Source organism: Polyodon spathula, chromosome 5 (genome assembly GCF_017654505.1).
Source record: "Polyodon spathula isolate WHYD16114869_AA chromosome 5, ASM1765450v1, whole genome shotgun sequence".
In the NCBI taxonomy this organism is placed as follows: Eukaryota; Metazoa; Chordata; class Actinopteri; order Acipenseriformes; family Polyodontidae; genus Polyodon; species Polyodon spathula.
This window is the reverse complement of record NC_054538.1, coordinates 37975026-37991938: the sequence shown is the minus strand read 5'-3', so window position 1 is coordinate 37991938 and position 16913 is coordinate 37975026. Positions and strand designations below refer to the sequence as shown.

Below are 16913 nucleotides of genomic sequence, written 5' to 3'. Positions count from 1 at the left end.
CACCCTGCAGACGGATGCGTCAGAGACAGGTCTCGGGGCAGTGTTGTCGCAGGAGGTTCGGGGAAGCGAGCACCCAGTCCTGTATATCAGCAGGAAGCTCCTTCCCCGCGAGAAAAATTATAGCACCATCGAGAAGGAGTGTCTCGCAGTAAAATGGGCAGTCGAGTCACTCCGGTACTACCTCCTGGGGCGACACTTCACCCTGGTTACAGATCATGCCCCCTTAGCATGGCTTCACCGGATGAAAGATAGCAATGCCGGAATCACACGATGGTACTTGGCCTTGCAGCTCTATGCCTTCAGGGTAGTCCACCGAGCAGGAAAGCTGCATCAAAATGCAGACATTTCTCTCGGGAAGGCATGGGGGTGTAAGATTTTCGAATGAACCGGTGGTGTCATTCTGAGGAGAAGGATATGTAACAGGGAGAGATCTGTGCTGACTCTGCTGGCGTGTTCACGGGCTGCAGGAAGAGGGCGGCAGTCGTCCAACAACCGCCTGTGAGTCATGGCAGTGACTCGGGGAGGTGGGAAAGTGGGTGTGTAGACTTTCCCCCTCTCTAAATGGCTGAGAAGCGCGTCTTGGGAGATTGTTAGCCCTATAAATTAACGCTCCGTTGTTTCCTCAGGTCTGCCCACTTAGACGCACCGAGAGTGCGGAAGCTCTGATCCAGGACCGGGAATCAGGCGAAACAAAGAGAGTTTCATAGCGAGACAGAGAGAGCGGGGAACCCTTGGGCAGACCCCGGCGTATTGTGACAGAACAGGCTAGTTAGCCTACAGAGTAGGACGGTGATCCGGGTCTTGCGGGTAACGACGACCGGGATAACGCTGCCGAGTGCACACCTTTTATTTGTAATTTTATTACTGTTTTATTTTCCATTGTTCTTTTCGCCTTCTGTTTTCATTATTATTTCTTTGAGCACCTGCGAGTGCACTTGCTGTTCACGTACCAGCTGTGGTATTTCCGTGGTGCTGTCTATCATCGTTGATAGGCAGCCCACGGTCAACAGTGCCCTCTGCCGGAAAAAGCAAGAACTGTTTGAAAATAAAACTGGGCACCTGTGTGGTGTTTTCAAGTACACCTGTCTGTCTCCTAGTCAGTGAATTACCCACACCCCTTCCACAGGCCCCCATTCTGGAGTTGCGCCAACCGGTGCCCCGTGACAACACCTTTACCCGAAGCTTTGTAAGTTTGAACCAGTTTCATTTGGCCTGATTGTGGCTCGTATCTGTGATTAAAATCAGCATTTTAAGTAGAAACAACAATTTGTAAAGAAGGGTCATCTGCCCAAGATCAAAAGGGCTCTCTTTGAACCATAAAAGAAACAATTTGCTATCCTGATTCTTCAGATATGCAGGCAACTTATGCTGGGTGCAAATTTACATAGCTACAAGGACAGCTTCAATGATTTCTCACTTCTCTGCCATTTATTGGGGTATAAAACCTGACAAAGATGAGATGTATTATTCTTTTTTCATGGAAATAGAAACATACAGTGACAGAACATTAATTACAGAACAAATGTTGTATAATTGAATAACTGTAAATATAAGATTTCCATTTAGATTTTTACTCCATGGAGTAAAATATGAATTTTCCCATGTGCTTTACAATTTCAATTTGATCTGTTTTGGTGCATCTTAACATCCGAAAATGTAATAACCTTCATACTGTAATCGTGATTGTCAGCAAGTTTTCTAATATCTTTAAAAGCTTTATAAAACATAGGTCACCTAGTAACTCAAGCTAATGGACTGGGCAATGATTCGTTTCAAATTTTTGTTTACAGTACAGAAAAAAAATATATACCACTCTTGTATGTTATCAGATAATAGGATACAGTTGCCTGTGTAATTAACTACATTCTTTGTTCACCCAAGAAGCTTTTCATAATACAGGTGGTGTTCCGTTTTTTTTTTTTTTTTTTTTGTTTTTTTTTTTTTTCTTTTTCCTTGTTAAGTGAGTTTGTGATTATTTAATCTTTGGCAAGGCTTTGGTGATAGAAACTGTGATAGATAAGGTTCAATGAGAAACATACTATAATAGGTTTTTGGTTAAAACCTTAATTCTCTACTGCCTCTTGTTAACTTTAACTTGAATAATTGGGAGCACTAAAAAAAAATCTATGTACCACAATGAAGGGATTTGCTTTCTCTAAAGATCAGTCTTCTAAAATTATTATTTTTCTGCAGTTTGATTTCTAATTAGGTTTTCTTTATTCTGTGTAACTTCCTTGCATGTACCCCTACGTTGTTTGGTATCTATTATTATAAAATAAAAAAAAATAAAAAATTCTGTCTTTATTTCTGTAAATAGGCCTGTGATCCCCCTTCAGAGCTGTCAAACTGGGCAGCTAAAAAATATCACCCCCTGAAAAGAAAACTAATTGGTGTTTCCTCCCCAAAGCAATGAATCATGTTTCCTTGTTGTGTCCCCAGGATGCAAAGCTCCGAGAGTTGCTGGAAGGGAACCTGGGGGGGCGGCTGGAAAACAAAATGCTCACTGTGGTTTATGGCCCTGACTTGGTTAATATCACCTACCTAAACTTTGTGGCATTTCAGGAGGACATCGCAAAGGTACTGTGTTTCTTGTATAGGAAATGTAACGGCATTTAAATAAAATACAACATCTATCTGTTGATATGAATAGTTAGTGTGAATGTTGTCTTTCCTGAAAAGAAGAAATAAAACAAGGTTAATATCAAAAATCTGTTTTTATTATTGGGAAATATACTGTATCTCTATACTTTATCTCTTGTAAGGAAGGCCATGTAACCGTTTTTAGATTATGTTGATGCACCTCTGCTGACAGAAAGAAGGTGATATCTGAACATGAGCTATTCTGTCACTCAGTGTATTGTGAGCATGAGCAGTTGTTCCTTAACAGTAACAAAATGGTGGCCACAACCTTCCTTGTGTTCATGGAGGAAAACCTAAATAAAATAAAAATAAAAGCATCTTGTAAAAATACAAAATACAAGAACTCCTTACTTTTTTTTACTCTTTCTATGCAGAAATAGTTTTTTTTTTTAAACGTAAAAGAAAACTTTAAACAAATTGTGTCTATCAGCCTGTGACGGGGAACTCCCCATCTATATGAGTATTTTGGAACTGGCAGGGAGGGGGTTAAATTTCTTCCTGCCAGGAAAACATGTGAGAACGTGGCTGGAGCTCTAATTGAATAATTAGTAATTATTGATTAATTGGGCTCCAGCCACAAGGGATAAAAGCCAAGGGAGATGGCCTGGGTGGGAGGGTGTGTTTTATGTTTGGGAGTTTGCTTTTGGGGTTTAAAAAAAAAAAAAAAGGAGTATCTTGTTTAAAGACCTGGAACTTGACCATTTATTTTCTAAGTTCACTTTGATTATTTATTTTTGAACCTCTTTTTGTTGGCCCTTGTGCCTGTTTATTTGATTATTTTTGTTTAATAAAGAACTTATTTTTTTGACTTTACATTGTCTCTGAGCCTCAGCCCTCTGTCATCCTGTCACAGCCAAAAGAACATTTCCGAAGTAAAAAGAAGGGTATTTATTTAGTTTTGTTTGGCAAGGTGACATTACTCTGAATAAAAAAAAAAACAGAATTATGCATATGAGTAATTAAAACACACACACACTATATATATATATATATATATATATATATATATATATATATATATAATATATATATATATAATGTATATGTATACACACACACACACACACACACACTACCGGTCAAAAGTTTTAGAACACCCCATTTTTCCAGTTTTTATTGAAATTTAAGCAGTTCAAGTCCAGTGAATAACCTGAAATGGTACAAAGGTAAGCGGTAAACTGCCAGAGGTTAAAAAAAAAAAAGTTTAGGTTACCAAAAACTGAAAAATAATGTACATTTCAGAGTTATACAAAAAGACCTTTTTCAGGGAACAAGTATTGGGTTAACAACTTACAGCTGTTCTGCAGCAATGGAAGTAAATTAAGCCTTGAAAGTTGATGCTAACAATTCCTACAGGTGTCCCAACTTTTGTTGATTACTCTCAAACCCTCTGTCTGTATAAAAGCAGTGTTGGAACTACACCCTCTAAAGCATTATTTGGACAGTATTGTACTGCAGGAAGTAGTATATTGCTATCATAATGGCAAGAAAAAGGCAATTAACAAAGGAAGACAGACAGACCATTATAACCCTTAAAAGTGTAGGTCTTTCCTTTAGAGAAATTGCAAAGAAAGCCAAAGTGTCAGTGAGTACAGTTTCCTAGGAAACTCTGACAGGAAGAGGTCTGGCAGACCCAAAGCCACAACAGAATCAGAAGACAAGTTTCTGAGAGTCAACAGCTTGCGTGATAGGCAGCTCACAGGACAACAGCTTCAAGCACAGCTTAACACTGGTCGAAGTAAGCAAGTCTCCGTTTCAACTGTGAAGAGAAGACTTCGAGCTGCAGGTTTGACAGGTCGAGTGGCAGTAAGAAAGCCATTGCTAAGATAGAAAAATGAGAAAAAGAGGCTAGCCTGGGCCATGAAGCACCGCCAGTGGACTACTGAAGACTGGAAGAAGGTCTTATGGACCGATGAATCAAAATTTGAAATCTTTGGTTCATCACGCAGGGTTTTTGTACACCGTCGAGTAGGCAAAAGGATGGTTCCTCGGTGTGTGACACCAACTGTCAATCATGGAGGAGGAAGCGTGATGGTCCGGGGCTCTTTTGCTGGATCCAGAGTCGGCGACTTGCACAGAGTGAGTGGCATCCTGAACCAAAACGGCTACCATAGCATTTTGCAGCGCCATGCAATACCCTCTGTTTTACGCCTAGTTGGTCAGGGGTTCATCCTACAGCAAGATAATGACCCAAAACGTACCTCCAGGCTATGCCAGAACTACCTTAGAAGAAAAGAACAAGAAGGTAGGCTTCAAATCATGGAATGGCCAGCACAGTCTCCAGATTTAAACCCCATCGAGCTGGTTTGGGATGAACTGGACAGAAGGATGAAAGCAAAGCAACCTACAAGTGCAACACATTTGTGGGAACTTCTGCAACAGTGTTGGGAAGAACTTTCCTAACAATATTTGATTTCCATTGTAGAAAGAATGCCACGAGTGTGTTCGGCTGTTATATCTGCAAAAGGTGAAGTGAGGCAGAGAGATTCTAGGGCCAGAGCAACAGAGAAAAGTTGAGAAGATTCAATAACAGTGCAATGGATTGTTTTACATTTATGTGTTTTCCCTGGTGATAAAGTTTCATTATTTTTACCTCATATTTTGCACTTACTGAAAGCATCTCACAGTGTTATTAAGTGTGCCTTAATGGTGCTGCCATTAAATCCTTTAATAACCTATTGCTGTGATAGTCTTTCTAACATTTCTCATACTTGTATCGTATCACATTATTTACAAGGAAGACGTGTGGTTATTTATTTGTCTTTCAGGACTTGGTAGGATATGCAATGGTACTTTTAAGTAATATTCTATTACCAATATGTAGGTTGATTTTGTTTCTAGTTATTTGCAGTGATTTACTTGATGAACCGATAATGGTCATTACTCTAAATGCTGTGAGTTAATTATGCTAAAGATCCGGGCATATAATCCAAAATATGCAGTAGGAGAGTGCCAGTCGTATGCAATGATATTATACAGGCGTCTTTGCTCATTTTCCATTGTATTACTTCCCTGGAAGTAGTTCAGCATTTTAAAAGGTTTGATGTTGTACATTTTTTGCTTAAGTAAACTTTTGTTCATGTTAATTCAGGAGTGGGCAGATGAGCTATTCACGCTGGCAACAAACCTGTTGGCACAGAACATGTTCAGAGAAGCCTCTCTTGAAAAAGCGTAAGTAAAAAAATACTGCATATATAAATAAATAAAAGTTACAGTCATTTTTATATTAAGTTTTAAAGGGCATTTGTTATGTTGCTGCCTTCAGATATAGCTTTTATGCAACATTGTAAAAGGCATGTTATGTGATAATAATTGTTTATGGTATACCTGTTTTTTGCAAAGCATACATTTAAATAATATCTGTCCATTCAAAGGGATTCCTTTAGCAATTCAGTAAGACTGAATAATTTCTGAACAATTCCACATTAAGTACAATTGTAAATATGGGCCACTCACTAAATGTATTTCATTGATTATTTTTGACAGCTGATGATTAGTGTTATGAGTGCTAATTAAATTGCCTAAAGGTTCTATATGAAAACTCATTATTCATAAATGAAGTCAAGCTTTATGTGTCTAATTAACTTATTTTGAAAGTGTTACCCAAAGGTTTTCAAATTTCAAATTATACTCCACTACCAAACAGCACGGTCCATTTGAATGATCTAAATATACACTGCTGCCTTTTAACAACATGGATCTATCTGGTGTTTTCTGTGGTGATGTATTGACATCACTAAAGACAATAAAAATACAGAGGAAACATGTCCAAGTTCATCACAGTGGTCAACTATCTAGAAGGTAATGACCACTGCATTGGACATTAATAATTAAGTATTAGATGGATATCTTGTCATTTAATTTCCATCCACTTTTAATCTATATCATATCCAACCAGCTCTGTTGTTCTGTACAGCAGTTTCTATTTACAGCTGGTGCTGAAAGAGAGTCATATTGATCATCCCTGCAAATACAGGCACTCGTAAAACCTCTTGACTTCTCACTTAATTCCAGTGATACATTCTTGTATTAGTAATTTAAGTGCAATCCTCTAAGTATTATTATCAATACTGTATGCTTGCCACTGAATTTGAAATGTGTGACACATTACACATTTATTAATAATAAGCCTCAATTAATCATTTACAGCATGACCTACCACTCCAATGACAGAATGCTGTTTCTGTGTTATGTTTAACTTTTTATGGTCCTGTGTTGGTTTTTTTTTTTCAGCCTGTTTGTCAGGTATAAGTCTATTTATCACAGGGGATATGGCCTCGGGGTTCTGTCCTGAACTGGCTTAGCTAGGTGGTGACTGACTTAAAAAAAAATAATTTAACAAGAATAATTAAGTGGGATTATATTAATGGTAAACCATATCTTATTTAGAAATGTGTTCTTTTCTATTGACAGATACACAAAACTTAAATTGCAGTTAAATCCAGAAGGACGAATTCCAATAAAAAAGTAAGTTTTCAAGTAAAAGTGAAGAAGTTTTAGTTCTTTCCTTGTAAATTGCAATTGTGCTTATGTATCAGCCTCTTCGCACGTTGATTTATCATTCACATAACTGTTTTCATCTCTGAGCAGATAGTAACTAGACTAGTAAAAATAAATAAATAAATAAAAATAGAATGGCAGCTTGTTAAAGTAACGCAGAAATTATATATATATATATCAGGGAGAGGGTCGGATTTTCCCTGCTAAAAAAAATGCGCGTATGCACGTTTTGTTTAATTTAATTCTATTGTTTGTTTATTGTTTAATTAAGTATTGCAAATTAGTGCCAGGTGCAGGGGTTTAAACAGTGTACAGTCAGTCTGCTCGGGGCTGCTGCAGTGTGAAGAGCCTGGTTGTAGTGTGTGCAATCTTTAAAAAAAAAAAAAAAGAAAAAGTAGTGTGAGACCTTTCGCGTATTCTATTGTGTTTTTGTTTTCAGACAGGGAAACAGCTTAGCTGTCCCGTGTTAGTCAGGGCAGTTCTTTTGTTTAGTTAGTGCTCCGAGGGAGCTAGGTGTTTGTTTTTGTTTTCTTTGTGTTTGTTTTTGTTTATTTTGTGTTTATTAAAAATTGCGCAACCGCCTGAAAAAAATCAAGTCTGTTCCTTGGTCTGCTTTTAAAGGAGCAACGAACCGCTGAGAGGTGCAGTTCGTATTACAATATACAGTGCCTTGCAAAAGTATTCAGACCCCTGACCAATTCTCTCATATTACTGAATTACAAATGGTACATTGAAATTTCATTCTGTTCGATATTTTATTTTAAAACACTTAAACTCAAAATCAATTATTGTAAGGTGACATTGGTTTTATGTTGGGAAATATTTTTAAGAAAAATAAAAAACTGAAATATCTTGCTTGCATAAGTATTCAACCCCCACACATTAATACTTGGTAGAGCCACATTTGACTACAATAACAGCTTTAAGTCTTTTGGGGTAAGTATGTACCAGCTTTGCACACAGTGTCGGAGTGATTTTGGCCCATTCTTCCTGGCAGATTTGCTCCAGGTTGTTCAGGTTGGTTGGACGACGCTTGTGGACCGCAATTTTCAAATAGTGCCACAGATTCTCAATGGGATTGAGGTCAGGACTTTGACTGGGCCACTGTAGGACATTCACCTTTTTGTTCTTGAGCCACTCCAATGTTGCTTTGGCCTATCTTGTTCTCATTTGACCACAAAACCTTTTCCCACATCGCAGCTGGGTCACTCTTATGCTTTCTGGCAAACTCCAGACGCGCTTTCAGATGGTACTTTTTGAGTAATGGCTTCTTTCTTGCCACCCTCCCATACAGGCCAGTGTTATGCAGAGCTCTTGATATGGTTGATGGGTGCACCATTATTCCACTCCCAGCCATTGAACTCTGTAGCTCCTTCAAAGTGATTGTTGCCCTCTCTGTGGCTTCTCTCACAAGTCTCCTTCTTGTTTGAGTGCTGAGTTTTGAGGGATGGCCTTTTCTTGGCAGTGCCTGGGTGGTGTGATGCAGCTTCCACTTCCTGATTATTGATCCAACTGTGCTCACTGGGATATCCAAACACTTGGATATTATTTTGTACCCTTTCCCTAATCTATGCATTTGTATTACTTTATCTCTAACTTCTGTAGAATGCTCTTTGGTCTTTATTTTCCTTCAGATTCACAGCCTTACCAATGATCATTCAACAGTGGGGTTTTTATCCAGAAAATGTGACAGCAACTTTAAAGAAGGCCAATGGTAAGGTAATTGCGTCCTCTTCAGGGCAATTTCTTTCATCGGTGCAAACTGGGAGCTTCCACAGCGCAGGGGTTGAATACTTATGCAAGCAAGATATTTCAGTTTTTTTATTTTTCTTAAAAATATTTCCCAACAAAAAACCAATGTCACCTTACAATAATTGATTCTGAGTTTCAGTGTTTAAAAATAAAAGATCAAACAGAACGAAATTTCAATGTACCATGTGTATGATGTTACATGGTACCACCATAAATTTAAAAGATAATCATAAAATCAGTAGGCAGCCTGTTTATTAACCTAAAATGTAAAGTTTTGATTGGCATTATTATTTATTTATTTATTTATTTTACTGTTTAAATTAGTTGTCGACATTCTAAGAACTGATGACCTACTTATTGTGGTCACTTTCACTGCCTTAGAAAAGTGAAATGTTTTGTTTCACTGTGTAATATATCCTGTTTTATCTTTAGTTAACACACTGAAAGGTAATATAACATGGTTGACAAATAGGCTATGCCTGAGTTTAATGTGACTTGAATAAATGCAAATATATGTTATCTTGACAAATCACAGTATGCTAAGTGGGGTAAACAGCAAACACGGAACAGAAGTTGCATAACTCTAAGTATCAGGTACCAAATTAAGAGAGTGAACCTCTTAACTCCCACCATAATAGCTAATCGGAAACTGCCCATGTGTTTTTACTGCCCATGTGATTAAACAGTAAGTTTACTTGCACTGTTTCCCAAAATAATTAACCAATGTAAATATAGAAAGTCATAATACTATAACAGTGCATTTGGATTTGTTTTATTTCTTTATTATGTTATGTGTTTATGCTGTCTGATTCTAGTCTGTGTGGCTTAAAAGTAATGGACCATAAAGCAATTGAATGTCAATATTTGCAGTAAAATTGCCCACATTACCACAGACAAACTGCTTACATGCTGTTGGAAAACATATTGAACAGTTGTGCTAATAGTAAGTGCTGTTTGTGTGACTTCCTAATAACACTGTATCATAGCACGCTGACATCAGGCAACTTCATTTTTTTTTTTTTTTTTGCTGTTGCTCCAAGGATGTCATTAATCAGGTTACGTCAAAAGACTGAACCTAGTTCTACCCCACATTTGCTATATAAAAATGTAATGTATGATACTTTCTCCTGGATTTTAACGCTCAATTGTGTTTACATGGAAGTAATGTTATTCTGTCATTCTGTTCACCCCATGTTTCTCTATAAGCAAATCGTATATTGCCTTAATAACCCTACCTACATTTAGTTTTGTTATAAGTAAAACATACCACAGCTTTAATTCAAACGAAATTCAAACTTCCTAAGACCTGCTTTAATTCGTGTCTACTGTAAATAATTGTTTTTGGCACATTACAAGATTTTTAGTACTGTATATCCCTCAACAAACTTACATTGCAATGATGTGTCCTTTCTTGAGAGTTTTTGTATCAAACATTGTTTATTTTTTAAAAAGCAGTTCAATGTTTTTTTTTCATTGTTTATTTTCCATTATAGCATCTTTCGGATGTTTTCAGCAGACAGAAAGCGAGTGGAAACAGCGTTAGAGTCCTGTGGCCTTCCTTCTGGCAGGGTAAGTACTCGTTATTATTATGTTTCCATCCTTCTGTCCTGTTATCTTTGCCTTGTCTTTGTAACATCCCAGGAAAGCAAAGTACCAAAGTTATGCACATTACTGTGACCTTGGCAGTAATAACACACATCTGCCAAACTTAATTCCATTTTATCACACTGGCACAAACTACATTATCTTGCTGAGAGTGCATGCTGTGACTCTGTTGGCTTAGGATTCATTGCCAAATTCAAAAAGCTGTAACATGGTCTAGTTCAGCTTAGGTTGTCATCGTGATGCCCACATTTTTAAACTAAAAATAAATGCAGCTCCCAAATACAACTGATAATTTGAGGCAAGTGTATATCGTGCTGGGGGTGTGGACAGATTTCAGTATTTTTAAATTTGACAATGAACCCCAAACTGAACTTGTGTTTTCAAAATTGTTACTAAATACTAAATTTAAATTGAGTTATGTTTGTGAAACTGGGTATCTTCAAACCAGTTTTGCAACAGAATGTTTTATTAAATAAATATAATATTTCACAAACAGCTTAAAGGGAGAGTTTCTGACTACTGGAAAATGTGACTAAGTTGTTTGATACTAAATGTATCCATTAAAACCATCATACATAACCTACCCATAAGTTTATTTATAGAAGAGATCTACTGAGTCTACTATGTCAATACTTGTTGTGTTTTTGGATAACCAATGTCACTTAAACCAGGAGTATTTCTTTTCAGATGAGTGAATGGGTATTATTGAAACATTGAACTCAGATAAAGAATTCCAGTGAACACTGCATTTCACACATTCGTGATTACTTTCCTTACCAAATCGATCACATATTCCATATTTTGTATCGTGACACTTTCTAAAAATAGAAAGATATGTAAAGTTACAGAAAGTTACATGGTACCACCAGAAATTTAAAAGATAATCATAAAATCAGTAGGCAGCCTGTTTATTAACCTAAAATGTAAAGTTTTGATTGGCATTATTATTTTATTTATTTATTTATTTATTTATTTATTTATTTATTTTACTGTTTAAATTAGTTGTCGACATTCTAAGAACTGATTACTACTATTAGTAGTAGTTATTTAGAGTACTCGACTTTACTTTTCTACCTTGTCTCTGATTAAATATTGACAGCAGATGGCCCTTTTTTATGTAGCGTACACCTGAGACAGTGAAACATCAATACATGCATAGTGTTCACCAGAGAGCGTTGATTAATTACTATTCTTAGTTGGAGGCTGTATGCACATTTATTAATACTATGCAAGCAAATGCATAACATGCAGATGGACTGAAATGTGGTTAAAATATGGTTAAATGTTCATTGTTCACCCAGTTATTTAATTATAGCAGGCCTTTTGTTTTGTTGTCAGCTCCAGGTTCTGTAAGTCATTTTAGAAAAAGGTCATTCTCCCTCTGTAGTCGCATGAAAAAAAGCTTACATTTTAATGTCAATGCAAATAAAAGCAGATTAGAACTGGTGTATTGTTAGTACATTTTTGGCAGAATTTCTTGAACCCATCTCCTCGAGGGCTGTTCTGGGTCTTTGATCGTTCAAGATTGAACGTTGAAATTAAATCTTTAAGTGGGGATGTGATTTTTGGACACTTGAATGGAAATGTCTGGTTGAAAGTGTTTTTTCGCAAGAATCTTTGCCTTTTAGTCAAGTAAATTTAGATTTGTGAATTTAAGACTATTACAATTACTCAGGCTCTCAGTGTCAAACAACATGCATATAAACTTTGTGGTGACCTTAAAGGCAGTGAGCATATTTTATTAATCCTACAGTATCGTAAAAAGAAGTGTCACCTAAAATAACCCTAGTGTTTTGCATATTACTGGATCTATAACGTCAACCATTGTACCTTAATTGTAAAGTCAGCCTCTTGCTGAATGTTGACCAGACTGTGAAGAAGCTAATTTTAATATAATCTTCAAAGGAAACATTCATAACTTAATGAATCTACATTAAGTAACTACTGTCAGAGGATCTGAATGAATGAAAAACATAAGAAGCGAATGTGTGACTGTCATAACTCTTACTGTACAGCAATATTTATTTTCCCATGTTTTCTGAATGACATAGAACATCTGTAATGGGATGTGTGATATGGCTGGAAACTGGTCTTATTTCATTTTATCTGTGCTTTTCAGAGATGGATAAAAATACTGATAACATTTTCATATATTTAAAGTCAAACATTAACATTCTCCACTGCAAACAAACAAACAAAAACAAAAAACCTCCCCTGAACAAAGCATACAAAGCATATTTCCACATAATACACTGAAGCTGTTTAATTAGTTATTGTAGGATTTACTTTTTACAATTTTACTTGGTGTTGAAAGTGTTAAAATATTACTGATTTAAATAGAGGGTTGTTATCTCTTTGCTGCTTTTATGGCGAAATTATGTCTTGCAGATTTGTTGCTATAGCTGCAATATCTGCCTCTGATGTCTCTTGTCTTTAGTGTAGGGCGTGGCACCTTCCATTCAATCGCTGGTAACGGGCTTGACTGTGTATTACAGGTCCTCAGTGCAGTACTGAAAAATGTATATCTTTTTCTCGCTGTCTTTTACAGAATGATTCCGTTCCTCAAGAAGACTTCACCCCTGAAGTATATCGAGTGTTTCTAAACAATATATGCCCTCGGACAGAAATTGACAAAATATTTTCTGAAATGTAAGAATACGCTGTGTTTGTTTTTCTATGAAAAAAAATGAAAGTAATTCTGAACTAAGCAATTAATTGGTAATTGAAAGACAGCTTTTATAAAAATGAATGCAATAAAATTTGTCTCAAGCCCATGCGGATCAGTGAATGGTAGTTGTGAGTGTGGTCCCCTAAGCATGCTTTTTATTTCTTCAACATTATGGCTTTCCCTTCTGAGGAAAGGTTTATTTCATTTAAAGCATGATCTAACTACACAAGTGGTGGAAAAGAGCTGGAACTAACTTTTCATGTAAATAGAGGTTTTTTGAAAATATCATTGGTATTAAGACTTCAAATTAAAGCAATCATCCAAAATACCACGGTGAAGTTTCTTAATTACTTTCAATTCTTTGTGCATAACAGTACTTCCAGCTGAACTCCTGGCATTTTCATCAGTTAATGTGAAACTCACAATAACTCATTTCATTTCCCTAGTGGAGCCAAGAGCAAGCCTTACCTTTCAGTTGATCAGATGACAGAATTTGTAAACACAAAGCAGCGTGACCCACGGCTGAATGAAATACTCTACCCACCTCTCAAGCAGGAACAAGTTCAACAGCTCATAGAGAAATATGAACCAAATATCAACTTGGCAAAAAAAGGTTAGTGTTGTGCATGTCTGTTTAAAAAAAAAAATATATAAAAAAAACCCTACCCTTTCTTTGGTAAAACCTCTAAAAGTATAGCATAAAATCAAGTTATTCATTTATTTTAAAAGGTGTATTTACATGGCTGACAAAGTGAGCAATTCTCTGTAGATTATTGTGAAACATTGGTTTGTCCCTGGGCACCAGGTGTTGCAATTTCTTGAGAAAAATCTGAATAGACAGCTGGAGCTGAAGACTTGCTAACCAGCTTGAAATAATGAGTATCTGGGGTAGTACTGAAATAATAATGTGATGTCGATATCACCACACTACTCAGCTAGGCCTGCTTTTGTTTGATTGTTTATGGTTTTTTTTTTTCAAAATAAATCATTTTGTTTCTGTTGGGTATAGGTAAGTTTGTTTGAAAAATAACAAGCAACCTTACTAATACTAAAATGTATTTTTAGTTCAGTATAATTCAACATATTAAAACCCGGTTGTTTGTGAGACAGTAGACTATTGAACATTTCAAAATGACTGAATGGTAAATCTGGAGATTCAAGCTGAATATGCTTGAACTACTGGGTATTTGTTAATTAGTCTGATGGCTTTAAACCTTTACACAACCATCAAATAAATTATAAGAGAAGAAATGTGATATTATTATAGACTTGTGCTTTCTGAAAAGCTAAGCCATCACAACGCTTTGATGACTTTGCATGGTCATTTCCTTGGCAACAGGTTTGCAGCACCACATACAAGTACAAAGAAGAGGTGGGGACCCTGCTGTGACGTTTTAAAGGATTGAGAGCAGTCAAACGTTATTAAAGACCAGAAACTTTCAGACAAATTTAACTTATTTGCTAAGTACAGGGACAGCATACAGTCTCTCACTTGTTTCTCTCACAGTACCACATACTGCCTTTTTTGCCTAATTTGAATAGTGTTGAAATTATATATAGGTCATGACATTAGAATAGTTAGAGCTAGATTAAATTTTAAATATCATTATAGCACACACTTTACAGCATGCTAGTCAGACATTTGCAAACTGGCAGGTCGTTATACTAGTTTCCTCCTCTTCTCTGCTTTTCTTTGTACCCCAGTTAAACTGTATTGCTCATGTGTAGTGTAACCTGTTGGCTGAAGGTAGCCTGAATTCTGTAGCTAAGACATTTTGAAGTACGTACAAAGAAACATGTTCTAAAAGCAATATATTTATTACAGCATAAAACCAGCAGAAATCCACTGTAGGAAAATGATTGTTTAGAGTAGTTTCCTGCCTGTTTTATACTGGTAAAATGATGGTCTCACTGTGCAAAAGCTTCAAAATAGGACATTGCATTACAAAGTGTCCAGTACAGTATGTATGCGTTTATTTATTGCATAGGGCTGCTTTTTTAAATTTGCAGTAGCTTCAGTATTTTTTATAACCTTGCTTATAAAACAACTAAACTATGAAGCACTATCATTTTATGAGTCAATTTGAAATGTTGAATAAATGGTGTGACATTAAAAAAAATATAGATTGAAGAGGTCTCTAAACACCTCACTCGCTGTGCTTATTTTGCCTATTTAGTCAAAGAACTTTCCAGGGCTACTTCCAACAAGGTATTCACTTGTAACTGTATTTGACAACCAACAAAACCATTACAGTTCAAAACCGTGATTACATGCAGGACAGAGGTGGAACCATCACTTCACACATCCCCAGGATAACTAACCCTGTATCCCAATGTGACAAAGTGTCCCGCCCCTGGGCTGTTTATTTGTGTTTTATGTTACGTGTAGTGTGTTAATGTTGGTGTATAGTCATTGGTACATGGGATATAATTGGGTCTGTGTAACACAACTGTTTAAAAATGTATATTTGTAGCTAGGCATGAGGATTGCACAGCACTTCACGTGCAGGTAAAATGTAATAATATGCGTGCACGGGGAATTGAACTTTATTAATTCACGTGCAGTTGTACCAAGTCTCCAATTCAATGATTGATTAGCAATCGAGTCTCGGTACAGCTGCATGAAAGCAGCATGTTTTCACTCACTCGGGATTGTGTGTTTGGTGAGTGGAGAACGGGTGTGGAGAAGGAGAGTAAACAAAGTAAAATAACATAAATAGATCTGTCTTGTCTTGCCGTATTTGTTTGTCTGTTTAGTCCACAGTTTGTTTAGTGTTAGTCCGTTTTTGTTTCATCTCTTTGTTTTGGATACTAGTGCCGTGTCCAGTCTTTTGTTTGTCTTGCAACCTTTTATTTTCTGTTTGTTCAGTTATTAAATGCTGAGCGCAACCAAGCGCTCAGCTTCACCAAACTCCACATTTCTGTCTATTCTGTGTTGGTTCCTGGTTCTGGTCTGATGTCACCCACTACAGCCGTCTTCATGACACCCACACATGACTTTTATGTACTCCTAACTCTACCTACTGAATCAGTGATACACCTGTTACTTGGTAACAGGTGTATCAGATAATGGCTGTATTCCATAAGTAGAGTACCGAAGCATATGTGTCGTTTGCCTTTCCCAAGATGGCCACCACAACCCAACCATAGATTTAAAGTCTGTTCCATCTTGGAGAAAGGTATCAGGAGTCAGTGAGCACAGCACCACCACCTATCGGGAGGCCGAACTTCACCCGTATTATCCTTTACCCTGTCACATAAGACAAAATAGATTAAGCCTATAAAAGTAAATTGATTAACTATATAATAAATTATTTTACTTCAAAAAGCTAATGAAAAAAGCTACAAAACTAAAATGTAAATAAATACATTACCTGTGCTATCAAATGTCCTTAGCAAATTCCATTACTGCTGACTAAGTCATTCTCTACATAGTTGTAAATATATAGGTGAGACAGACAGGTAGTAAGACTGACAGACAGCTTCCCTTGTGCTAAAGAATGCCCTTAGCTTATCACATTTCAAACATTTCTCTAATCTATGCAAAACTGTAGCGTGACATAAATATGTACATATGTATGTATGTATGCCACCTCCACTAAATCCCCAAGCGTGGGGATAATAACAGATTTTGTGTCTGTAATCAAAAGCATGAAGAATTCTGAAATTAAATACACCCACCACCTACCTTAAACATCAAGTCTCCCACTAGAAAAGATTGTCTTTTCTTAAGCTATCAAACTTTCTT

The 16913-nt window shown here is 36.6% G+C and overlaps 1 protein-coding gene across 3 annotated transcripts in view; it reads left to right on the top strand.

Moving 5' to 3' along the window:
* Positions 1–16913, top strand: part of LOC121315930 (1-phosphatidylinositol 4,5-bisphosphate phosphodiesterase beta-1-like) — a 295784-nt gene that overhangs the window by 173114 nt on the left and 105757 nt on the right. For all 3 annotated transcript variants that reach the window (XM_041250543.1, XM_041250544.1, XM_041250545.1), the window contains exons 4-9: positions 2440–2577; positions 5732–5811; positions 7054–7107; positions 10386–10461; positions 13046–13146; positions 13612–13778. In XM_041250543.1, the coding sequence (XP_041106477.1) occupies positions 2440–2577; positions 5732–5811; positions 7054–7107; positions 10386–10461; positions 13046–13146; positions 13612–13778 (616 nt within the window). The remainder of the gene's footprint in view (positions 1–2439; positions 2578–5731; positions 5812–7053; positions 7108–10385; positions 10462–13045; positions 13147–13611; positions 13779–16913) is intronic.